This window comes from Entelurus aequoreus, linkage group LG08 (genome assembly GCF_033978785.1).
Source record: "Entelurus aequoreus isolate RoL-2023_Sb linkage group LG08, RoL_Eaeq_v1.1, whole genome shotgun sequence".
Classification (NCBI taxonomy): domain Eukaryota; kingdom Metazoa; phylum Chordata; class Actinopteri; order Syngnathiformes; family Syngnathidae; genus Entelurus; species Entelurus aequoreus.
The window spans coordinates 4,078,354-4,105,853 of NC_084738.1; the positions used below are offsets into that span (position 1 = coordinate 4,078,354).

Sequence of the window (27,500 nt, forward strand, 5' to 3'; positions counted from 1 at the left end):
GTGTTAAATTTATTATGTTATATATACTGTAATATTGTACATGGTAATTGTTATATATTGTACATACATAATATAAACATATAATATAATGTAATATATCAGTATATATCATATACTGTACATATATTATGTAAATATTACATATATGTTATATTTTATATTGCTACTACGGTACATTTTTAGTCCATTTTATACCTGCATTGTCCTTTCCATCCTTACACCTTCCATCCTTTGTAACTGAGCTACTGTGTGGAACAATTTCCCTTGTGGATCATTAAAGTTGTCTAAGTCTAAGTCTATATACATTTTTTTTAAATTATATAATTTTTACTAAATTACATTTTTTATTTCTATTATGTTATTTAATTTTTACTAAATTAATTTGTTACGTTTAAATAATATAATAAAAATGTGTTAATTTAGTAAAAATTATATACATTTTTTAAATAATATAATGAAATATTAAGATTTTTATTTAATTAAATGTTTTGTTTTTAAGCAACTCCTAAAACATTCTGCAAAGCTTACTAGATGAAATAATACAAAAAATAATTGAAAAAAAACTATTCAATTAAACTTTTTTTTTAATAAAAATGTCATTTTGTCGATTTTATATTGACACTATATTCAAATGTAAATAATAAAATTAAATACCTTTATGTTGAATTTATATTATTTAAAAATATATATAATAATTCTTACTAAATTAAATTAGGTAATTTTACTATATTAATTTAAAAAAATTGTTGTAATTTTTACTAAATTAAATTAGAAACGTAATTTTGTTGATTTATTTATTGACAATATATTCAAATACAATTAATTACAGCTATATTAAATTGGTTGGTTGTAATATTATATAAAAAACAATTACCGTAATTTTTACTGAATTAAATCATTTTATTTTTAAGTACCTCTTACAACACAAAGATATTCCGCAAAGATTACGATATCAAATACTACAAAAAATACTTGAAAAAAACAGTTTTATTAATGAAATGTAAACGTTTTTTTCCCCAATAAAAAAATCGAAGTCTGAAATATTAATGAGAAAAGTGTGGATTTTCTCATTAATATTTGATGTGTGTATATATATATATATATATATATATATATATATATATATATATATATATATATATATATATATATATATATATATATATATATATATATATATATATATATATATATATATATATGTTTGTGTGTGTGTGTGTGTATATACAGTATGTATATATATATATATATATATATATATATATATATATATATATATATATATATATATATATATATATATATATATGTTTGTGTGTGTGTGTGTGTGTATATACAGTATGTGTGTATATATATATATATATATATATATATATATATATATATATATATATATATATATATATATATATATATATATATATATATATGTGTGTGTGTGTATATATATATGTATGTGTGTATATATATATAAAAAAAAATTATTTTAGGGAGAAAGTTGGTTTATTATTTGAACAATATTATTCATTATTTTATTATTTAAACAATTAAACCACCTCACTCTCTAAATATATATATATATATATATATATATATATATATATATATATATATATATATATATATATATATATATATATATATATATATATATATTTTTTTTTTTTGGTAGTGAGTTGGTTTTATTGTTTAAATAATTAACAATAAACAATAAAACCAACTCAATCCCTAAAAAAAATCTATATATTTTTTTTTAGGTAGTGAGTTGGTTTTATTGTTTAAATAATAAATAATAAAATAAATAATAATATTGTTCAAATAATAAACCAACTCACTCCCTAAAATAAAAATAAAATATACATTGTGTATATGTATATTATATTATATTTTATTATTATTATTATTTTAGGGAGTGAGTTGGTTTTATTGTTCAAATAATAAATCATAAAAATAATAAATAACAAAAAAATGTTTTAATATTTTTCAAATAATAAACCAACTCACTCCCTTAAATAAAATATACATAATATATATATACATATACATATATGTTTTTATATATATATATATATATATCACTCATAAATAACAAAAAAATAAATAATATTGTTCAAATAATAAATCAACTCACTTAGTTTATTATTTGAACAATATTATTATAATTTTTTTGTTATTTATTATTTGTATTATTTATTATTTAAACAATAAAACCAACTCACTCTCTAAAATAAATAAAAATAATAAAAATTTAAATAACATTTTTAATTATTTATATATATATATATATATATATATATATATATATATATATATATATATATATATATATATATATATATATATATATATATATATATATATATATATATATATATATATATATTAGAGAGTGAGTTGGTTAATTATTTGAACATTTAACAAAAATTATTAAAAACATTTTTAAATACAGACTTCTCATTTATATTTCATACTTGGATTTTTTTTTATTTAAAAAAAGTGTTTCAATTAATAAAATGTTTTCAAGTATTTGTATATTGGTGCAGATCTAGATTAAAAAAAAGATTGTATTAGGCATGTTTGAACATTTGTCTTCATGAATAATTCATTAACATTAAAGAAAAGCATTTTGTTCATATTTTTAGTTCTCTAATATATTTTTTAGGTTTCCAGAAAAGACTAAAAACAGACTTTTTTGCCCCGCCCACTGCTTTAAGCCCGCCTCCATCTTCTCTATGCAGGTAAAATATGTGTTTGTTAAACTCACCATCACCATCCTGCAGCCCTCATGGCGTGGAGCGCCGCGGCACGCCATGGCCCTGGGCGTGACGTGAACGTGAGGAAGGGGCACCCTGTGAGGCAGCGGCGGCGGGGCAACAGGCCTGGGCTGCGGCCGCGGGGCGAGGGACACGGTGAGGGAAAGGGGCTGCCGGTGGTGGGCGGGCGGGCACTGGGGCAACCTGCGCAGGCTGTGGGAGGGGTAGGGCGGCGGCGGGGGGAGCTCCGCCCCCAGGCCTCGGTGAGGAGGCTGCGAAAAGATGGGAGACGTCCTGATAAAGTTCAAGTACCAATGATTGTCACAGCACGAGATTATTCTCTGCATTCGACCCATCACCCTTCATCACCCCCTGGGAGGTGAGGGGAGCAGTGAGCAGCAGCGGTGGCCACGCCCGGGAATCATTTATGGTGATTTAACCCCCAATTCCAACCCTTGATGCTGAGTGCCAAGCAGGGAGGTAATGGCTCCCATTTTTATAGATGACGGTCACATTGAGACCCCCCGTCTAGGCAGGACCACACTGGCTTAAAGGCCTACTGAAATGACATTTTTTTATTTAAACGGGAATAACAGATCCATTCTATGTGTCATACTTGATCATTTCGCGATATTGCCATATTTTTGCTGAAAGGATTTAGTAGAGAAAATCGACGATAAAGTTCGCAACTTTTGCTCGCTGATAAAAAAAAGCCTTGCCTGTAAGATCAAAAATACTATTAAACCATGAACATGTAAATACACGATTAATAATATTCAGCTTTGCGAAGCTAAAAAAAAATAGAAGCTAACCTAGCTACGTAGCCAACGTGATAGCATCAGTCTCAAATGCAGATAGAAACTAAATTAAAAAAAACCCTGACTGGATGGATAGACAGAAGATCAAAAATACTATTAAACCATGAACATGTAAATCAACAAATAATAATATTCAGCTTTGCGAAGCTAAAAAAAATAGAAGCTAACCTAGCTACGTAGCCAACGTGATAGCATCAGTCTCAAATGCAGATAAAAACTAAATAAAAAAAAAACCCTGACTGGATGGATAGACAGAAGATCAAAAATACTATTAAACCATGAACATGTAAATACACGATTAATAATATTCAGCTTTGCGAAGCTAAAAAAATAGAAGCTAACCTAGCTACGTAGCCAACGTGATAGCATCAGTCTCAAATGCAGATAGAAACTAAATAAAAAAAAACCCTGACTGGATGGATGGACAGAAGATCAAAAATACTATTAAACCATGAACATGTAAATCAACAAATAATAATATTCAGCTTTGCGAAGCTAAAAAAAATAGAAGCTAACCTAGCAACGTAGCCAACGTGATAGCATCAGTCTCAAATGCAGATAAAAACTAAAATAAAAAAAAACCCTGACTGGATGGATAGACAGAAGATCAAAAATACTATTAAACCATGAACATGTAAATACACGATTAATAATATTCAGCTTTGCGAAGCTAAAAAAATAGAAGCTAACCTAGCTACGTAGCCAACGTGATAGCATAGCAGTCTCAAATGCAGATAGAAACTAAATTTAAAAAAACCCTGACTGGATGGATAGACAGAAGATCAAAAATACTATTAAACCATGAACATGTAAATCAACAAATAATAATATTCAGCTTGGCGAAGCTAAAAAAATAGAAGCTAACCTAGCTACGTAGCCAACGTGATAGCATCAGTCTCAAATGCAGATAAAAACTAAAATAAAAAAAAACCCTGACTGGATGGATAGACAGAAGATCAAAAATACTATTAAACCATGAACATGTAAATACACGATTAATAATATTCAGCTTTGCGAAGCTAAAAAAATAGAAGCTAACCTAGCTACGTAGCCAACGTGATAGCATAGCAGTCTCAAATGCAGATAGAAACTAAATTAAAAAAAACCCTGACTGGATGGATAGACAGAAGATCAAAAATACTATTAAACCATGAACATGTAAATACACGATTAATAATATTCCGCTTGGCGAAGCTAAAAAAACAGAAGCTAACCTAGCTGCGGCGGCGGGCTTACTCACCGTAGTGCGTCTGCTATCCTGCTCAAAACACAACACAACCTCCTGGTGTTGCTGTAGTCCGCCGCTCCATCGATCGCACCTACAACTTTCTTATTCGCAGCCTCCATTGTCCATTAAACAAATTGCAAAAGATTCACCAACACAGATGTCCAGAATACTGTGGAATTTTGTCGAAGAAAACAGAGGTATTTGAATTGGGTCCAAACACTTCCCTTGACCTCGTGACGTCACGCGCATACGTCATCATACCGCGACGTTTTCAAGCGGAAGTTTCCCGGGAAGTTTAAAATGTCACTTTATAAGTTAACCTGGCCGTATTGGCATGTTAAGATTTCATCATTGATATATAAACTATCAGACTGCGTGGTCGCTAGTAGTGGCTTTCAGTAGGCCTTTAGTTACTAGCAGATGTGGACCCGTGACATCATCATCATTGGCCAGTGGAGTCACCTTAAAGATGGCGGCGCCGTGGGACACGGGCGGGGCCGGACGGGTCGGGGACGCCGCGTTGCCCGGCTGAGGCCGGCTGGGAGTGGAGGGGCCGGCGGTCGCGGCGCTCACGGATCTGAGAATAGGAGGAGGAACGCTCGTTAGTGAACACGTGTTCGTCACGTCTTGTCGGAAAATAAAAACAGTGAAAATATAAGAAAAAGTGGAAACAAGCTGAACATTTTATACAACATGTATAAGCCTAAATATGTGCTATTTTGTAGAAAAGCAGACATACAGAACAGGCCAAAAGTTTAGACACGCCTTCAATTAATTAATTAATTAATTCAATGTGTTTTCTTTATTTTCGTGACTATTTACATAGTACAGGGGTCGGCAACCTTTACCACTCAAAGAGCCATTTTGGCAAGTTTCACAAATTAGAGAAAATAATGGGAGCCACAAAAAAAATTAAAATGAAAAACACGCATACAAAGCTTAAACGCTTTGTGCTATGTTAACCAGGGGACTCCGACCACGCACCGGCACGCACTTTAATGTGGAAATTTGATGTTAGTGCGGCCCGCGAGTTGTGAATAAATGGCTTGATAGCATCATACTTGCCAACCCTCTCAGAATCCCGAATATCAGGGTGTGATGACACTGCTTTTGGCGCCCTCTACAGCCTGCCCAAACAGCGTACCTGCTCAACCACATGCAGAATGCAGTTTCAGCTTGCTCACGTAAGTGACAGCAAGGCGTACTACCTCAGCAGCCACACATCTTACACTGACGGTACCAATACCCGGAATCCCATGCAGCCCTAACTCTTCCGCTCAACCAACGCACGGAGAGGGTGGGGGGGGGGTTGATGTGTGGGGGGATTTGGTGGTAGCGGGGGTGTATAATCTAGACCGGAAGAGTTAGGGCTGCATGGGATTCTGGGTATTGGTTGTGTTGTGTTTATGTTGTGTTACGGTGGGATGTTCTCCAGAAATGTGTTTTTCATTCTTTTTTGGTGTGGGTTCACAGTGTGGCGCATATTTGTAACGTAACAATGTTAAAGTTGTTTGATACGGCTACCGTCAGTGTAAGCTGTGCGGCTGATGACTAAGTATGCTTTGCTGTCTCCTGTGTGTGCAAGTATGTAGCTGAGCCGCATCAGAGTGGTCAAAGAGCCGCATGCGGCTCCGGAGCCGCGGGTTGCCGACCCCTGACATAGTAGATTGTCACTGAAGGCATCACAACTATGAATGAACATGTGGAGTTATGTACTTAACCAAAAAAAAAAAGGTGAAATAACTGAAAACATGTTTTATATTCTAGTTTCTTCAAAATAGCCACCCTTTGTTCTGATTACTGCTCTGCACACTCTTGTTACATTGTTTAATGCATCCAGCGGGGCATCACAACAAAATGAGGCATAATAATGTGTTCATTCCACCACTGTATATATCGGTTGATATCGGATTCGTTTTTTAAGAATTGGGCAAAAAATATATCGGCAAAAAAGCCATTATCGGACATCTCTACCAAGAACCATCACCTGATCTTGTCGGTGGGATCCTTCTTGGCGGTGGACAACATTCCTCTGAGGCCTTTCCTCTTCATGCACGCCAGCGCGGCGCCTCCCAGAAGGAGGAGCAACACCGCCAGGATGCCCGCCGTCACGCCCACGCCGTCTACTCGGGCAGAAAAAGCAGCCGTAAAAGGACCATTTTTGTTGACGTTGTAGTCATGTTCCTGAGACAGGAGTTTACCTGCCAGCCTGACAGGACCGCTGTCCACGCTGCCCCCCAGGCCTGACGTGGCACAGAAGGGTGGCGCCCTGTGGGCCTCGCAGTGACAGTTCTTGTTGTTGTTGCACACCTGCAGCAAACGTCCTGATCAACACAAACACTCTTCTCTTCCTGCATTCATCACTTCCTGTCCTGCATTCATCACTTCCTGTCCTGCATTCATCACTTCCTGTCCTGCCTTCATCACTTCCTGTCCTGCCTTCATCACTTCCTGTCCTGGCCAGCTTTGGCGGGTGGTAAAAGCATCAAAGCAGGCAAACGTCTTCACTTGCTCCTCACTTTACTGCAGGAGAAGATGCCACCTGTAGCGTCACATGACCTTCAGGTGCACTACCACGGTGCTCTTAAGCAATCTGACCTACTTCTCACTGGAAATAGGTTTGCACCAAATTAAACCTCCACCATGGAGGACATGATAGTTCACTTCTTTTTACACTTTTAGACAGAAGACTGAATGCTTAAATTGTGTTGTAACTTACCGGTATTATAATAATATTATTACTTGTGTTATAACTTATAAAATTAACAATACTTGTGTTGTAACTTATTATAATAATATTACTTGTGTTGTAACATATAATAATAATAATATTACTTGTGTTGTAACTTATAATAATAATAATATTACTTGTGTTGTAACTTATAATAATAAATGTGTTGTAACTTATAATAATAATACTTGTAACTTATAAAAATAATAATAATAAATGTGTTGTAACTTATAATAATAATAATACTTGTGTTGTAACTTATAATAATAATAGTAATAATTGTGTTGTAACTTATAATAATAATATGATATTAATAATACTTCAGCCAAACTTATGATAATAATAATACTTGTGTTGTAACTTATAATAATAATAATAATACTTGTGTTGTAACTTATAATAATAATACTTGTGTTGTAACTTATTATAATATTAATACTTGTGTTGTAACTTATAATAATTATAATACTTGTGTTGTAACTTATAATAATAATAATACTTGTATTGTAACTTATAATAATAATAATAATAATACTTGTGTTGTAACTTATTTTAATATTAATACTTGTGTTGTAACTTATAATAATTATAATACTTGTGTTGTAACTTATAATAATAATAATACTTGTGTTGTAACTTATTATAATATTAATACTTGTGTTGTAACTTATATAATAATAATACTTGTGTTGTAACTTATTGTAATATTAATACTTGTGTTGTAACTTATTGTAATATTAATACTTGTGTTGTAACTTATAATATGAATAGTACTTGTGTTGTAACTTATAATAATTATAATACTTGTGTTGTAACTTATAATAATAATACTTGTGTTGTAACTTATAATAATAATAATAATAATACTTGTGTTGTAACTTATTATAATATTAATACTTGTGTTGTAACTTATAATAATTATAATACTTGTGTTGTAACTTATAATAATAATAATAATAATAATACTTGTATTGTAACTTATAATAATAATAATAATACTTGTGTTGTAACTTATTTTAATATTAATACTTGTGTTGTAACTTATAATAATTATAATACTTGTGTTGTAACTTATAATAATAATAATAATACTTGTGTTGTAACTTATTATAATATTAATACTTGTGTTGTAACTTATATAATAATAATACTTGTGTTGTAACTTATAATAATAATAATAATAATACTTGTATTGTAACTTATAATAATAATAATAATACTTGTGTTGTAACTTATTTTAATATTAATACTTGTGTTGTAACTTATAATAATTATAATACTTGTGTTGTAACTTATAATAATAATAATAATACTTGTGTTGTAACTTATTGTAATATTAATACTTGTGTTGTAACTTATTGTAATATTAATACTTGTGTTGTAACTTATAATATGAATAGTACTTGTGTTGTAACTTATAATAATTATAATACTTGTGTTGTAACTTATAATAATAATAATAATACTTGTGTTGTAACTTATAATAATAATAATAATTAAAGCTGCAAGCAGCATTGGTCGGGTCCGCCTTTTGGCCGGTGCTAGTCCTAGGTGTCCAACATTTTAGTCCAGTGGTAGTCCTGAGTGAGACCTACATAGAGGTTTTTGTTTCGTGTCTCTACGATATTGGTACTGGGAGTTAGAGGAAGTTGTGTCTGTGTTTTTTTCCTAGGTGCTGCGGCACAGTGGTTGTTTTCTTTGAAGGTGCGTAAAATCACAGCAGCGGATCCATTTCACATTGTCATTATAGGCTATTGTGTGTATTGAGGCCAAAGAAGGTCTAATCGCAGTTTCGTTGTCATTTTTGGCACCGTAGCAGCATCAGTGCTGCGGGTCTTTGAAGGCTCGTAAAATCAAAACGGTAGCACTAATCACAACGCCGTCGTCAACTTTTAATCAGAAGGGTTCAATCTCTCTCCTGTAGCAGTTTGAAGCCGAAACGACAAACGGGCTCAGAGGAGATAATGTTTGATGTTTGGTGACCGTTTGGTACAAAAATGTTGTTTTGAAATGGAGATTACAAACTTCCTGTTGATTTTCGCTGAAGGATGTCAATCTATGAAATGTAGGTCTAGACAAGACCTACATAGAGGTATTTGTTTCATGTCTCTACGACGTTCCTACCGGAAGTTATAAGCAGTTTTGTCTGAGTTTTCCTCTAAAAAGCAGTTTTTTCTCAGTTTTATGTAAAAATTGCTCAAGGGCACAATTTTGATTTTCGGGGTTCGGTTATTTTTTGAGATCGCAATTTCTACCAGTCCCGATGTGTGTGAGAAGTTTGGTGAGTTTTGAAGTATTTTAAGGGGGTCAAATTAGAGGTCAAAGACGTAAAAAACAGTGTTTTTAGTACATTTTTGTCTTGAAGGGGAAATTGCCAACTTCCTGTTGGTTTTCGCCCGACGATGTAAAATTATGAGTTGTAGGTCTTTAGCAGACCTACATACAGGTTTTTGTTTCATGTCTCTACGACCTTCCTAGTGGGAGTTACAGGCAGTTTGTTTTTTTTTTTCCTAGGGGGCGCTAGAGCGCAATTTTTATTTTTGGGGTTTGGTTTTGTTATTAACAAGCAATTTTCGCAGGTCCTGACTTGTGTGTCAAATTTGGTGAGTTTTGGAGCATGTTAAGTGGGTCAAATTGCTGTTCGAAGAGGCGGCCGGTATAATAATAATAATAATTAAAGCTGCAAGCAGCATTGGTCGGGTCCGCCTTCTGGCAGGTGCTAGTCCTAGGTGTCCAATACTTTAGTCCAGTGGTAGTCCTGAGTGAGACCTACATAGAGGTTTTTGTTTCGTGTCTCTACGATATTGGTACTGGGAGTTAGAGGAAGTTGTGTCTGAGTTCACATTGTCATTATAGGCTATTGTGTGTATTGAGGACAAAGAAGGTCTAATCGCAGTTTCGTTGTCATTTTTGGCACCGTAGCAGCATCCGTGCTGCGGGTCTTTGAAGGCGCGTAAAATCAAAACGGTAGCACTAATCACAACGCCGTCGTCAACTTTTAATCAGAAGGGTTCAATCTCTCTCCTGTAGCAGTTTGAAGCCGAAACGACAAACGCGCTCAGAGGAGATAATGTTTGATGTTTGGTGACCGTTTGGTACAAAAATGTTGTTTTGAAATGGAGATAACAAACTTCCTGTTGATTTTTGCTGAAGGGTGTCAATCTATGAAATGTAGGTCTAGGCGAGACCTACATTAGAGGTATTGGTTTCATGTCTCTACGACGTTCCTACCGGAAGTTACAAGCAGTTTTGTCAGATTATTCCTCTGAGGAGCAGTTTATTTCTCTGTTTTTTCCAAAAATTATGTAGAGCACAATTTTGAGTTTTGGGATTCGGTTTTTTTTTTAGATCGCAGTTTCCCGCAGTCCCGATGTGTGTGCGAATTTTGGTGAGTTTTGAAGTATTTTAAGGGGGTCAAATTACAGCTCAAAAATCAAAAATGAGTGTTTTTAGTCATTTTTTGTCTTGAAGTGGAAATTGCCAACTTCCTGTTGGTTTTCGCCCGAAGAAGTAAAATTATGAATTGTAGGTCTAACTGAGACCTACATACAGGTTTAGGTTTCATGTCTCTACGACCTTCCTAGTGGGAGTTATAGGCAGTTTTCTACCTAGGGGGCGCTAGAGAGCAAGTGTATTTTTTTGGGTTTGGTTTTTTAACTAAAGTGGGCTCTACCCGAGTTTGGATGTGTGTAAAAAATTTGGTGAGTTTTGAAGCATGTTAAGGGGGGCAAAGTAGTGCGCGACGGTGCGGAATAATAATAATAAAGAATAATAAAACCTTACAAATACAATAGGTTCCTTTGTAACCAGTACAAAGGACTCCCTGAGGGAGTCCTTTGTACAGGGTACAGGGCGGACCCTAATTAAAGCTGCAAGCAGCATTGGTCGGGTCCGCCTTCTGGCAGGTGCTAGTCCTAGGTGTCCAATACTTTTGTCCAGTGGTAGTCCTGAGTGAGACCTACATAGAGGTTTTTGTTTCGTGTCTCTACGATATTGGTACTGGGAGTTAGAGGAAGTTGTGTCTGAGTTCACATTGTCATTATAGGCTATTGTGTGTATTGAGGCCAAAGAAGGTCTAATCGCAGTTTCGTTGTCATTTTTGGCACCGTAGCAGCATCAGTGCTGCGGGTCTTTGAAGGCGCGTAAAATCAAAACGGTAGCACTAATCACCACTCTTTCATGAACTTTTAATCAGAAGGGTTCAATCTCTCTCCTGTAGCAGTTTGAAGCCGAAACGACAAACGCGCTCAGAGGAGATAATGTTTGATGTTTGGTGACCGTTTGGTACAAAAATGTTGTTTTGAAATGGAGATTACAAACTTCCTGTTGATTTTCGCTGAAGGATGTCAATCTATGAAATGTAGGTCTAGACAAGACCTACATAGAGGTATTTGTTTCATGTCTCTACGACGTTCCTACCGGAAGTTATAAGCAGTTTTGTCTGAGTTTTCCTCTAAAAAGCAGTTTTTTCTCAGTTTTATGTAAAAATTGCTCAAGGGCACAATTTTGATTTTCGGGGTTCGGTTATTTTTTGAGATCGCAATTTCTACCAGTCCCGATGTGTGTGAGAAGTTTGGTGAGTTTTGAAGTATTTTAAGGGGGTCAAATTAGAGGTCAAAGACGTAAAAAACAGTGTTTTTAGTACATTTTTGTCTTGAAGGGGAAATTGCCAACTTCCTGTTGGTTTTCGCCCGACGATGTAAAATTATGAGTTGTAGGTCTTTAGCAGACCTACATACAGGTTTTTGTTTCATGTCTCTACGACCTTCCTAGTGGGAGTTACAGGCAGTTTGTTTTTTTTTTTTCCTAGGGGGCGCTAGAGCGCAATTTTTATTTTTGGGGTTTGGTTTTGTTATTAACAAGCAATTTTCGCAGGTCCTGACTTGTGTGTCAAATTTGGTGAGTTTTGGAGCATGTTAAGTGGGTCAAATTGCTGTTCGAAGAGGCGGCCGGTATAATAATAATAATAATTAAAGCTGCAAGCAGCATTGGTCGGGTCCGCCTTCTGGCAGGTGCTAGTCCTAGGTGTCCAATACTTTAGTCCAGTGGTAGTCCTGAGTGAGACCTACATAGAGGTTTTTGTTTCGTGTCTCTACGATATTGGTACTGGGAGTTAGAGGAAGTTGTGTCTGAGTTCACATTGTCATTATAGGGTATTGTGTGTATTGAGGCCAAAGAAGGTCTAATCGCAGTTTCGTTGTCATTTTTGGCACCGTAGCAGCATCAGTGCTGCGGGTCTTTGAAGGCTCGCAAAATCAAAACGGTAGCACTTAATCATTATCCGTATAGAACTTTTAATCAGAAGGGTTCAATCTCTCTCCTGTAGCAGTTTGAAGCCGAAACGACAAACGCGCTCAGAGGAGATAATGTTTGATGTTTGGTGACCGTTTGGTACAAAAATGTTGTTTTGAAATGGAGATAACAAACTTCCTGTTGATTTTTGCTGAAGGGTGTCAATGTATGAAATGTAGGTCTAAATGAGACCTACATAGAGGTATTTTTTTCATGTCTCTACGACGTTCCTACCGGAAGTTACAAGCAGTTTTGTCAGAGTTTTCCTCTGAGGAGCAGTTTTTTGTCTTTTTTTTCCAAAAATTATGTAGAGCACAATTTTGAGTTTTGGGATTCGGTTTTTTTTTTAGATCACAGTTCCCACCAGTCCCGATGTGTGTGAGAAGTTTGGTGAGTTTTGAAGTATTTTAAGGGGGTCAAATTAGAGGGCAAAAATCAAAAATGAGTGTTTTTAGTCATTTTTTGTCTTGAAGGGGAAATTGCCAACTTCCTGTTGGTTTTCGCCCGAAGAAGTGAAATTATGAATTGTAGGTCTAACTGAGACCTACATACAGGTTTTGGTTTCATGTCTCTACGACCTTCCTAGTGGGAGTTATAGGCAGTTTTCTACCTAGGGGGCGCTAGAGAGCAAGTGTATTTTTTTGGGTTTGGTTTTTTGACTAAAGTCTGCTGGCACACTTTTTGGATGTGTGTAAAAAATTTGGTGAGTTTTGAAGCATGTTAAGGGGGGCGTAGTAGTGCGCAAAGCTGCGGAAGAAGAAACAAAGAATAATAATAATAATAATAAAACCTTACAAATACAATAGGTTCCTTTGTAACCAGTACAAAGGACTCCCTGAGGGAGTCCTTTGTACAGGGTACAGGGCGGACCCTAATAAAACCTTACAAATACAATAGGTTCCTTTGTAACCAGTACAAAGGACTCCCTGAGGGAGTCCTTTGTACAGGGTACAGGGCGGACCCTAATAATAAACATTACAATTTCAATAGGTTCCTTTGTAACCAGTACAAAGGACTCCCTGGGGGAGTCCTTTTTACAGGGTACATGCGGACCCTAATAAAACCTTACAATTTCAATAGGGTCCTTTCGTCCCATTGCAAAAGGACTCCCTTTGGGATTCCTTTTGAAAAGGTCCTGTGCGGACCCTAATAATAATAAACATTACAAATTCAATAGGTTCCTTTGTAACCAGTACAAAGGACTCCCTGGGGGAGTCCTTTGTACAGGGTACATGCGGACCCTAATAATACTTGTGTTGTAACTTATTATAATATTAATACTTGTGTTGTAACTTATAATAATTATAATACTTGTGTTGTAACTTATAATAATAATAATACTTGTGTTGTAACTTATTATAATATTAATACTTGTGTTGTACCTCATTGTAAAATTAATACTTGTGTTGTAACTTATAATATGAATAGTACTTGTGTTGTAACGTATAATAATAATGATATTACTTGTGTTGTAACTTATAATAATAAATGTGTTGTAACTTATAATATTAATAAATGTGTTGTAACTTATAATAATAATGATACTTGTGTTGTAACTTATAATAATATGATATTAATAATACTTCAGCCAAACTTATGATAATAATAATACTTGTGTTGTAACTTATAATAATAATAATAGTAATAATTGTGTTGTAACTTATAATAATATGATATTAATAATACTTCAGCCAAACTTATGATAATAATAATACTTGTGTTGTAACTTATAATAATAATAATAATACTTGTGTTGTAACTTATTATAATATTAATACTTGTGTTGTAACTTATAATAATTATAATACTTGTGTTGTAACTTATAATAATAATACTTGTATTGTAACTTATAATAATAATAATAATAATACTTGTGTTGTAACTTATTTTAATATTAATACTTGTGTTGTAACTTATAATAATTATAATACTTGTGTTGTAACTTATAATAATAATAATAATACTTGTGTTGTAACTTATTATAATATTAATACTTGTGTTGTAATTTATATAATAATAATACTTGTGTTGTAACTTATAATAATAATAATAATACTTGTATTGTAACTTATAATAATAATAATAATACTTGTGTTGTAACTTATTTTAATATTAATACTTGTGTTGTAACTTATAATAATAATAATACTTGTGTTGTAACTTATTATAATATTAATACTTGTGTTGTAACTTATATAATAATAATACTTGTGTTGTAACTTATTGTAATATTAATACTTGTGTTGTAACTTATTGTAATATTAATACTTGTGTTGTAACTTATAATATGAATAGTACTTGTGTTGTAACTTATAATAATTATAATACTTGTGTTGTAACTTATAATAATAATAATAATACTTGTGTTGTAACTTATAATAATAATAATAATAATACTTGTGTTGTAACTTATTATATTATTAATACTTGTGTTGTAACTTATAATAATTATAATACTTGTGTTGTAACTTATAATAATAATAATAATACTTGTGTTGTAAATTATTATAATATTAATACTTGTGTTGTAACTTATTGTAATATTAATACTTGTGTTGTAACTTATAATATGAATAGTACTTGTGTTGTAACGTATAATAATAATGATATTACTTGTGTTGTAACTTATAATAATAAATGTGTTGTAACTTATAATATTAATAAATGTGTTGTAACTTATAATAATAATGATACTTGTGTTGTAACTTATAATAATAATAATAGTAATAATTGTGTTGTAACTTATAATATGATATTAATAATACTTCAGCCAAACTTATGATAATAATAATACCTGTGTTGTAACTTATAATAATAATAATAATACTTGTATTGTAACTTATAATAATAATAATAATACTTGTGTTGTAACTTATTATAATATTAATACTTGTGTTGTAACTTATAATAATTATAATACTTGTGTTGTAACTTATAATAATAATAATAATACTTGTGTTGTAACTTATTATAATATTAATACTTGTGTTGTAACTTATATAATAATAATACTTGTGTTGTAACTTATTATAATATTAATACTTGTGTTGTAACTTATAATAATAATACTTGTGTTGTAACTTATTATAATATTAGTACTTGTGTTGTAACTTATAATAATAATAATACTTGTGTTGTAACTTATAATAATAATAATAATACTTGTGTTGTAACTTATAATAATAATAATAATAACAATAATAATAATAATTATATTTGTGTTTTAACTTATAATAATAATAATAACAATACTTCAGCCAAACTTATGATAATAATAATACTTGTGTTGTAACTTATAATAATAATAATAATACTTGTATTGTAACTTATAATAATAATAATAATACTTGTGTTGTAACTTATTATAATATTAATACTTGTGTTGTAACTTATAATAATTATAATACTTGTGTTGTAACTTATAATAATAATAATAATACTTGTGTTGTAACTTATTATAATATTAATACTTGTGTTGTAACTTATATAATAATAATACTTGTGTTGTAACTTATTATAATATTAATACTTGTGTTGTAACTTATAATAATAATACTTGTGTTGTAACTTATTATAATATTAGTACTTGTGTTGTAACTTATAATAATAATAATACTTGTGTTGTAACTTATAATAATAATAATAATAATAATAATACTTGTGTTGTAACTTATAATAATAATAATAATAACAATAATAATAATAATTATATTTGTGTTTTAACTTATAATAATAATAATAACAATAATAATAATAATTATATTTGTGTTTTAACTTATAATAATAATAATAATAACAATAATAATAATAATTATATTTGTGTTTGATTTATAATAATAATACTTGTGTTGTAACTTATAATAATAACAATACTTGTGTTGTAACTTATAATAATAATAATACTTGTGCTGTAACTTTTATTATAAGAATAATAATACTTGTGTTGCAACTTGTAATAATAATAATACTAAAAACATTGACACATTTTTGAACGATGGTGTAATGTTCTATTTTTTCAATGGTACATATAAAGTTTACTGCCATCATATTGCAGTCTACACGTATCTCTTATGTGTGACTGCCATTATATGGCAGTCTACACGTATCTCTTATGTGTGACTGCCATCATATTGCAGTCTACACGTATCTCTTATGTGTGACTGCCATCATATTGCAGTCTACACGTATCTCTTATGTGTGACTGCCATCATATTGCAGTCTACACGTATCTCTTATGTGTGACTGCCATCATATTGCAGTCTACACGTATCTCTTATGTGTGACTGCCATCATATTGCAGTCTACACGTATCTCTTATGTGTGACTGCCATCATATTGCAGTCTACACGTATCTCTTATGTGTGACTGCCATCATATTGCAGTCTACACGTATCGCTTGTGTGACTGCCATCTACTGGTCACACTTATCATTACACAGTGTACCAAATAAAATAGCTTCGAGGTCAGTAAGCACAACCAGAATTATGCCGTACATTAGGCGCACCAGGTTATAAGGCGCACTGTCCATTTTTGAGAAAATGAAAGGATTTGAAGTGCGCCTTATAGTCCGAAAAATACGGTAATGTTTACCTGTGTTTTAAAGAAACTTTTTTCATATGTATTTTTTGATATTCATCTGTGTTAAAAAAAACAAAACAAACATGAATGTGAACGTATGTACATTGTAAAAAATGCATTAATGTGTATTTATAATAATATATTCAAAAAACCTGGACTAATGTGTTTGTTTTTATAATAATAAATGCGTATATTATTTATGTTTAAGATGAGGTGGTTGTGCTTTTTCGGAAAGTGACATTGGAAAAACAACAGATTTAACAACAACAGCATAAGCAGCTCTAAGTGGTCTTTTGTTTCTTAACCCAAACAAATGGTGTTCCACCTCAGAGCTCCATGGGTATTTGGGTACGGCAAACTGGATTGTTGGTGAAAATGCTGGAGTGTGGAAAATGAAACCCTGACTTGAGTTTTCGGGGACAAGGACGAGCAGTCTTTGATGAATGTGTCCTGAGGCGCACGATAAGTGACGCCATTAGGGATAATTGAGCGGGCCTCTCAGCGTCCTGCGTGACTGATGACGACCCACCACCCCCCTCCCCCCTCGCGTGCACACTCACCCCTCGACCGTTGCACTTGGCGGCGCACTCGTGCACGCCGAAAACGCTGACGTTCTGGCACTGGCGGTTCAGGCACATCTGAGGACAACAGAAGGCTTGAGAACAGGACCCCCCCCCCGGGGGAGGCGGGTCCACGGCGAGACTCACCATTCCGTTGCCACACTTGGTGCCCGTCAGGACCAGGCCCGGGTCGGGCATGTCGTCGCCGAGGTAGACGTGTGTACCACGGCACAGGATCTTCCCTCCTTCTTGTAAGGGGATGTTGGTTTCTATGGAGACGGCGTTGGTGCCGATGACCGGGCGCTTGGCTCCTCCTTGGCACTGGACTTTGCCACACTTGGCGTCCCTGTGGACACAATACACAATATTCTCTTGACAAAGGCTTTTTTCGGGGATGAATAGGGAAGTCCTTCTTTAGCTGTTTTATCATTAATTGCTGCCTTTGGACCTGGCAATGTTTACTTTTGTTTGCACATTAAATCAACAAAAAAATCCTGACTTTGGAGCAATGTTCACGGACTCTAGTATTTGGCTCTCTATTAGATGCAATGGTTTTCTGTATTGGGACCATGATTTATGTCCTCACTTGTTCACACCTCCTCATATGGAGGGTACTTTTCCTTGTTGAAATCTCAAGAAGGGTAGCAATTAGGGATGTCCGATAATGGCTTTTTGCCGATATTGTCCAACTCTTTAATTACCGATACCAACCGATACCAATATCAACCGATATAGACAGTCGTGGAATCAACACATTATTATGCCTAATTTGGACAACCAGGTATGGTGAAGATAAGGTACTTTTTAAAAAAATGAATCAAATAAAATAAGATAAATAAATTAAAAACATTTTCTTGAATAAAAAAGAAAGTAAAACAATATAAAAACAGTTACATAGAAACTAGTAATGAATGAAAATGAGTAAAATGAACTGTTAAAGGTTAGTACTATTAGTGGAGCAGCAGCACGCACAATCATGTGTGCTTACGGACTGTATCCCTTGCAGACTGTATTGATATATATTGATATATAATGTAGGAAGCAGAATATTAATAACAGAAAGAAACAACCCTTTTGTGTGAATGAGTGTGAATGGGGGAGGGAGGTTTTTTGGGTTGGTGGGTTGGTGTGTTTTTTATGTGGATTTAATAATTTAAAAAAAAACAACAACAAAAAAAAACACAAAAAAAACGATACTGATAATAAAAAAACGATACCGATAATTTCCGATATTACATTTTAACGCATTTATCGGCCGATAATATCGGCAGACCGATATTATCGGACATCTCTAGTAGCAATACAAGAACGAACGAACGAACACACACACACACACACACACACACACACACACACACACACACACACACACACACACACACACACACACACACACACACACACACACACACACACACACACACACACACACACACATTCTTGCTTTTGTTACCTTCTTGAGACCTATGAAAAATGCCTACCTCTTTAGGACCACCCTTTCTAGATATATAAAGATGTGTATTTACATCATTAATAATATATACATACTATGCCAATATACAAAAGCTTGTTGTGAAAAATGAGTTGGAATTTCACAAGAAAAAGGTCACAATTTCACAAGAAAAACGTACAATTTTGGCAGTATTATAAAAAAAAAAGTCGGCATTTTACAATACAGACATTTGTGCAATATTATGATAAAAGTTGGAATTTTACTCAGTAAAAGTTGCAATTTTACAAGAAAAGCTTAACATTTTGGCAATTTCATGAAAAGCGTCGTAATTTTACTCGACAAAAGTCACAAATTTATAAGAAAACTAACATTTTGGCAATATTATAACAATCGGAATTTTACTTGGCAAAATTTCACTATTTTACAAGAACAACTAAAAAATATTGGCAATATTGCGATAAAAGTCAGAATTTTATATGACAAATGTCACCATTTTGCATTAAAAAGTCATCATTTTTACGAGAAAATATTTCAATATTACAGAAACAGAAAGAATGAGAAATTGTTCCCAATTTGATCAGAAAGAAGTCGACACATTGTGAGAAAAAGACTGCTTTTAGTTCATTTTTGTTGTTGTTGAATTTGTTGTTTGTAATTGGTTTTTAATCTTTGATATTTACTTCAAGTTATTACAGTATGTCTCTATATATATATATATTTTATTTTTTTTGTGCTTGTGAAAAATTAGTTGGAATTTCACAAGAAAAAGGTCACAATTTCACCAAAAAAAACTTAGAATTTTGGCAGTATTATAATAAAAGTCGTCATTTTACTCAACTCAAGCCAAAATTTTACAAGAAAAACTGAACATTTGTAAAAAGTTGGAATTTTACTCAATAACAGTCGCAATTTTTCAAGAAAAGCTTAACATTCTGGCAATTTTATGAAAAATGTCGTAATTTTACTCGACTAAAGTCACAATTTTATAAGAAAACTTCAATATTTTGGCAACATTATAATAGTAATCGGAATTTTACGAGGCGAAATTATGACAAAAGTCATAATTTAACTCCAAAAATGTCACTATTTTACAAGAACAACCAAAAATATTGGCAATATTGCAATAAAAGTCCATATTTTATATGAAAAATGTCACCATTTTACATTAAAAAGTCATAATTTTTACAAGAAAATATTTCAATATTACAGAAGCAGAAAGAATATGAGAAATTGTTCCCAATTTTATCAGAAAGAAGTCGACTCATTGTGAGAAAAAGATTGCTTTTAGTTTATTTTTGTTGTTGAATTTTTGGTTTATAACTGTTTTTAATCTTCGATATTTACTCCAAGTTATTACAGTATGTCTCTATATGCATTTTTTTATTTTTTGTGCTTGTGAAAAATGAGTTGGAATTTCACAAGAAAAAGGTCACAATTTCACCAAAAAAAACTTAGAATTTTGGCAGTATTATAATAAAAGTCGTCATTTTACTCAACTCAAGCCAAAATTTTACAAGAAAAACTGAACATTTGTAAAAAGTTGGAATTTTACTCAATAACAGTCGCAATTTTACAAGAAAAGCTTAACATTTTGGCAATTTTATGAAAAGAGTCGTAATTTTACTCGACAAGTCACAATTTTATAAGAAAACTTCAATATTTTGGCAATATTATAATAGTAATCGGAATTTTACGAGGCGAAATTATGACAAAAGTCATAACTTAACTCTAAAAATGTCACTATTTTACAAGAACAACCAAAAAATTGGCAACATTGCGATAAAAGTCAGAATTTGACATGACAAATGTCACCATTTTGCATTAAAAATATTGGCAATATTGCAATAAAAGTCCAAATTTTATATGACAAATGTCACCATTTTACACTAAAAAGTCATAATTTTTACGAAAAAATATTGCAATATTACAGAAACAGAAAGAATATGAGAAATTGTTCCCAATTTTATCAGAAATTTATCAAAATTTTACAAGAAAAACTGAACATTTGTAAAAAGTTGGAATTTTACTCAATAACAGTCGCAATTTTACAAGAAAAGCTTAACATTTTGGCAATAAGAAAACTTCAATATTTTGGCAATATTATAATAGTAATCGGAATTTTACAAGGCAAAATTATGACAAAAGTCATAATTTTACTCCAAAAATGTCACTATTTTACAAGAACAACCAAAAAATTGGCAACATTGCGATAAGTCAGAATTTGACATGACAAATGTCACCATTTTGCATTAAAAAGTCATCATTTTACGAGAAAATATTGCAATATTACAGAAGCAGAAAGAATATGAGAAATTGTTCCCAATTTTATCAGAAAGAAGTCGACTCATTGTGAGAAAAAGACTTTTAGTTTATTTTTGTTGTTGAATTTGTTGTTTATACCTGTTTTTAATCTTCGATATTTACTTCAATTTATTACAGTATGTCTCTATTTGCATTTTTTTTTTTGTGCTTGTGAAAAATTAGTTGGAATTTCACAAGAAAAAGGTCACAATTTCACCAAAAAAAACTTTGAATTTTGGCAGTATTATAATAAAAGTCGTCATTTTACTCAACTCAAGCCAAAATTTTACAAGAAAAACTGAACATTCTGGCAATTTTATGAAAAAAGTCGTAATTTTATTCGACAAAAGTCACAATTTTATAAGAAAAAGTCATAATTTAACTCCGAAAATGTCACTATTTTACAAGAACAACCAAAAAATTGGCAACATTGCGATAAAAGTCAGAATTTGACATGACAAATGTCACCATTTTGCATTAAAAAGTAATCATTGAACATTAAAAAGTCATAATTTTACGAGAAAATATTGCAATGTTACAGAAGCAGAAAGAATATGAGAAATTGTTCCCAATTTTGTAAGAAAAAAGTCGACACGTGATAAAAATACTGCTTTTAGTTCATTTTTTTTGTTTGTAATTGTTTTTTAATCTTCATTATTTACTTTAAGTTATTACAGTATGACTCTATATACATATATTTTTTTTTATTCATTTTGGCCATTCCAATTTTCACACACACTTGTTATTTCATATGTTGACCACCAGAGGGGGAGCACTTTTAAAAGCGACACACGGTCCATTTGAAAAATCCCTCATTTTTAGGACCACCCTCATTTTGATAGATTTCACCACCAGGGGTGCAAATGATCCATCCATCCATCCATTTTCTACCGCTTGTCCCTTATGGAGTCTATTAGATGCAATGGTTTTTTTTCGTATTGGGACCATGATTTCGGTCCTAACTTGTTCACACCTCCTCATATGGAAGCTACTTTTCCTTGTTGATGTTTCAAGAAGGGTAGAAATACAAGAACACACACACACACACACACACACACACACACACACACACACACACACACACACACTTCAATTCACTGTCAATGTCATTCACAACCTTCAATGAAATAATAATTACTTTTTGGTTTCTTTTCTTCTTTTTGAAGGTCACTGCTCGCGTTACCATAGAAACATTTTTCTATGCTCCTGTTTGGAATTTGGCCTCAAAATGAATTCAGTTAATGCCGAGAATAACTGTTTCTACTCACAATGAAAACATAATAATTCATGTCGAGGAACCACAGAACTGACTCATGTGTATAGAAACTACTTCATTATGTGTAACACGTGGCTTGGCATTGTCTTGCTGAAATAAGCAGGGGCGTCCATGATTGGATGGCAACATATGTTGCTCCAAAAGCTGTATGTACCTTTCAGCATTAATGGTGCCTTCACAGAGGTGTAAGTTACCCATGTCTTGGCCACTGATACACCCCCATACCATCACACATGCTGCCTTTTCAAGTGTACTTCAGTAAAACGATTAATGTGTACTTCGATAAAAATAAAAAAAAATACTTGCTTTAAGTGTACTCTAGTAAAAAAAAAAAAATCTTGATTCATGCTTAAAGTGTACTTCAGTTAAAAAAATGTGTACTTGTGTTTTAAATAAAATGATTCATGTGTACTTACATGAAAAAAAACTTGCTTAAAGTGTACTTTAGCTTAAAAAAAAATTGATTTGTGTGGACTTGTGTTTAAAAAAAAAAAAATGAATGTGTACTTATATACAAAAAAATACTTGCTTTAAGTGTACTCCAGTAAAAAAAAAAAATCTTGATTCATGCTTAAAGTGTACTTCAGTTAAAAATGTGTACTTGTGTTAAAATGATTCATGTGTACTTACATGTAAAAAACTTGCTTAAAGTGTACTTCAGTTAAAAACAAAACTTGATTCATGTGTACTTGTGTTTTTAAAAAAAAAATTCATGTGTACTTAGATTTAAAAAAAATACTTGCTTTAAGTGTACTTCAGTAAAACGATTCATGTGTACTTTGATTAAAAAAAAATAAAAAAAATACTGGCTTTAAGTGTACTCCAGTAAAACGATTCATGTGTACTTTGATTAAAAAAAAATAAAAAAAATACTGGCTTTAAGTGTACTCCAGTAAAAAGATTCATGTGTACTTCAATAAAAAAAAACTTGCTTAAAGTGTACTTCAGTTAAAAAATGTGTACTTGTGTTTTAAATAAAATGATTCATGTGTACTTACATGAAAAAAAACTTGCTTAAAGTGTACTTCAGTTAAAAAATGTGTACTTGTGTTTAAAAAAAATTATTCATGTGTACTTGGATTAAATTAAAAAAAATACTTGCTTTAAGTGTACTCCAGTAAAAAAAAAAATCTTGATTCATGCTTAAAGTGTACTTCAGTTAAAAAAACGTGTACTTGTGTTAAAATGATTAATGTGTACTTACATGTAAAAAACTTGCTTAAAGTGTACTTCAGTTAAAAAAAAAACTTGATTCATGTGTACTTGTGTTTTAAAAAAAAAAATTCATGTGTACTTAGATTAAAAAAAATACTTGCTTTAAGTGTACTTCAGTAAAACGATTCATGTGTACTTCGATAAAATAAATAAATACTGGCTTTAAGTGTACTCCAGTAAAATGATTCATGTGTACTTTGGTTAAAAAAAAACTTGCTTAAAGTGTACTTCAGTTAAAAATGTGTACTTGTGTTTAAAATAAAATAATTAACGTGTATTTACATGAAAAAACTTGCTTAAAGTGTACTTTAGCTAAAAAAAAAACTTGATTCATGTGTACTCGTTTAAAAAAAAAAAATGAATGTGTACTTAGACACAAAAAAATACTTGCTTTATGTGTACTCCAGTAAAACGATTCATGTGTACTTCGATTTAAAAAAAACTTGCTTAAAGTGTACTCCAGTAAAAAAAAAAAATCTTGATTCGTGCTTAAAGTGTACTTCAGTTAAAAAAACGTGTACTTGTGTTAAAATGATTAATGTGTACTTACATGTAAAAAACTTGCTTAAAGTGTACTTCAGTTAAAAAAAAAAATTGATTCATGTGTACTTGTGTTTTAAAAAAAAAAATTCATGTGTACTTAGATAAAAAAAAATACTTGCTTTAAGTGTACTTCAGTAAAACGATTCATGTGTACTTCGATAAAATAAATAAATACTGGCTTTAAGTGTACTCCAGTAAAATGATTCATGTGTACTTTGGTTAAAAAAAAACTTGCTTAAAGTGTACTTCAGTTAAAAATGTGTACTTGTGTTTAAAATAAAATAATTAACGTGTATTTACATGAAAAAACTTGCTTAAAGTGTACTTTAGCTAAAAAAAAAAAATTGATTCATGTGTACTCGTTTAAAAAAATAATAATGAATGTGTACTTAGACACAAAAAAATACTTGCTTTAAGTGTACTCCAGTAAAACGATTCATGTGTACTTAGATTAAAAAAAATGACTTGCTTTAAGTGTACTTCAGTAAAACGATTCGTGTACTTTGATTAAAAAAAAAAAAGAAATACTGGCTTTAAGTGTACTCCAGTAAAACGATTCATGTGTACTTCAATAAAAAAAAACTTGCTTAAAGTGTACTTCAGTTAAAAAAAAACTTGATTCATGTGTACTTGTGTTTTAAAAAAAAAAAATTCATGTGTACTTAGATTTAAAAAAATACTTGCTTTAAGTGTACTTCAGTAAAACGATTCATGTGTACTTCGATAAAAATTTTAAAAATACTGGCTTTAAGTGTACTCCAGTAAAACGATTCATGTGTACTTCGATAAAAAAAAAAAAACTTGCTTAAAGTGTACTTCAGTTAAAAAATGTGTACTTGTGTTTTAAATAAAATGATTCATGCGTACTTACATGAAAAAAAAACTTGCTTAAAGTGTACTTCAGTTAAAAAATGTGTACTTGTGTTTAAAAAAAATTATTCATGTGTACTTAGATACAAAAAATACTTGCTTTAAGTGTACTCCAGTAAAACGATTCATGTGTACTTCGATTAAATAAAAAAAATACTTGCTTTAAGTGTACTCCAGTAAAACGATTCATGTCTACTTCGATAACAAAAAAACTTGCTCAAAGTGTACTCTAGTAAAGAAAAAATATCTTGATTCATGCTTAAAGTGTACTTCAGTTAAAAATGTGTACTTGTGTTTTAAATAAAATGATTCATGTGTACTTACATTAAAAAAACTTGCTTAAAGTGTACTTCAGTTAAAAAAAAAACTTGCTTCATGTGTACTCGTGTTTTTAAAAAAAATATTCATGTGTACTTAGATAAAAAAAAATACTTGCTTTAAGTGTACTTCAGTAAAAAGATTCATGTGTACTTTGATATAAAAAAAGAAATACTTGCTTTAAGTGTACTCCAGTCAAACGATTCATGTGTACTTCGATTAAAAAAAACTTGCTTAAAGTGTACTTCAGTAAAAATAAAAAATCTTGATTCATGCTTAAAGTGTACTTCAGTTAAAAAAAAAACTTGATTCACGTGTACTTGTTTTAAAAAATATATTCATGTGTACTTTCATAAAAAAAATACTTGCTTTAAGTGTACTTCAGTAAAAAAAACTTGATTCATGTGTACTTGTGTTTTTAAAAAAAATATTCATGTGTACTTAGATTTGAAAAAAATACTTGCTTTAAGTGTACTTCAGTAAAACGATTAATTTGTACTTCGATAAAAAAAAACTTGCTTAAAGTGTACTTCATTAAAAAAAAAAATCTTGATTCATGCTTTAAGTGTACTTCTGTTAAAAAAAAACTTGATTCATGTGTACTTGTGTTTTAAAAAAAAAAGATTCATGTGTACTTAGATTTTAAAAAAATACTTGCTTTAAGTGTACTTCGGTAAAACGATTTGTGTGTACTTCGATTAAATAAAAAAAATACTTGCTTTAAGTGTACTCCAGTAAAACGATTCATGTGTACTTCGATAACAAAAAAACTTGCTCAAAGTGTACTCTAGTAAAAAAATATATATCTTGATTCATGCTTTAAGTGTACTTCTGTTAAAAAAAAACTTGATTCATGTGTACTTGTGTTTTTAAAAAAAATATTCATGTGTACTTAGATTTTAAAAAAATACTTGCTTTAAGTGTACTTCGGTAAAACGATTCATGTGTACTTCGATAAAAAAAAAAAAACTTGCTTTAAGTGTACTCCAGTAAAAAAAAAATCTTGATTCATGTGTACCTATGTTAAAAAAAACTTGATTTATGTATGTATGATGGATGTTTAAAACAATACTATACACTTTTTGGGGGGTTTCTTCTTCACTGCGAGGTCAGGCCGTTGACATTCAGGGGTGGCGCCACCTGGTGGCCAATTCGCGACATTACAGTTCACCCTAAACTAACATTTTCTCACCGTGCGTCACATTTGGCGAAGGAGCCTTTGGCGTCCTTGCCACAGTTGCCGTAGGGGTCACCCGCCGAGTTGACCCGCTGGAAGCAGATCCCTGGAGCGGCCTTGGCCCCTGCGGCGCACACACACACACACACACACACACACACACACACACACACACACACACACACACACACACACACACACAAGTTGTGACCGGAGCCCCACACGGGTGGTGTCCAAGAAGGAAGCCCTACCTTGTCCCCACAGCGTCACACACTGCTGCTCGTGTGTTTGGCACACGCCGTTGTAGCAGTAGCCGTCCACGCGCTGGCAGGCGTGGCCGTCGTGCAGGTAGACGTTGGCGGGGCAGTGTGGACTGTCGCCCGTGCA

General features: G+C 32.0%; 1 protein-coding gene across 3 annotated transcripts in view; it reads right to left on the reverse strand.

Moving 5' to 3' along the window:
• LOC133655326 (disintegrin and metalloproteinase domain-containing protein 12-like) overlaps positions 1-27,500 on the reverse strand; it is a 221,493-nt gene that overhangs the window by 1,139 nt on the left and 192,854 nt on the right. For all 3 annotated transcript variants that reach the window (XR_009826981.1, XM_062055353.1, XM_062055354.1), the window contains 8 exons: positions 27,365-27,500; positions 27,129-27,237; positions 18,108-18,306; positions 17,961-18,038; positions 7,001-7,109; positions 6,787-6,922; positions 5,262-5,376; positions 2,765-3,025 (listed from right to left, as the gene is read on the reverse strand). The exon at positions 27,365-27,500 is cut by the window's right edge and continues 60 nt beyond it. Coding sequence is in view for 2 of the 3 variants with exons in the window: in XM_062055353.1 (XP_061911337.1) it covers positions 2,765-3,025; positions 5,262-5,376; positions 6,787-6,922; positions 7,001-7,109; positions 17,961-18,038; positions 18,108-18,306; positions 27,129-27,237; positions 27,365-27,500 (1,143 nt within the window). In the remaining variant the exon portion in view is untranslated. The remainder of the gene's footprint in view (positions 1-2,764; positions 3,026-5,261; positions 5,377-6,786; positions 6,923-7,000; positions 7,110-17,960; positions 18,039-18,107; positions 18,307-27,128; positions 27,238-27,364) is intronic.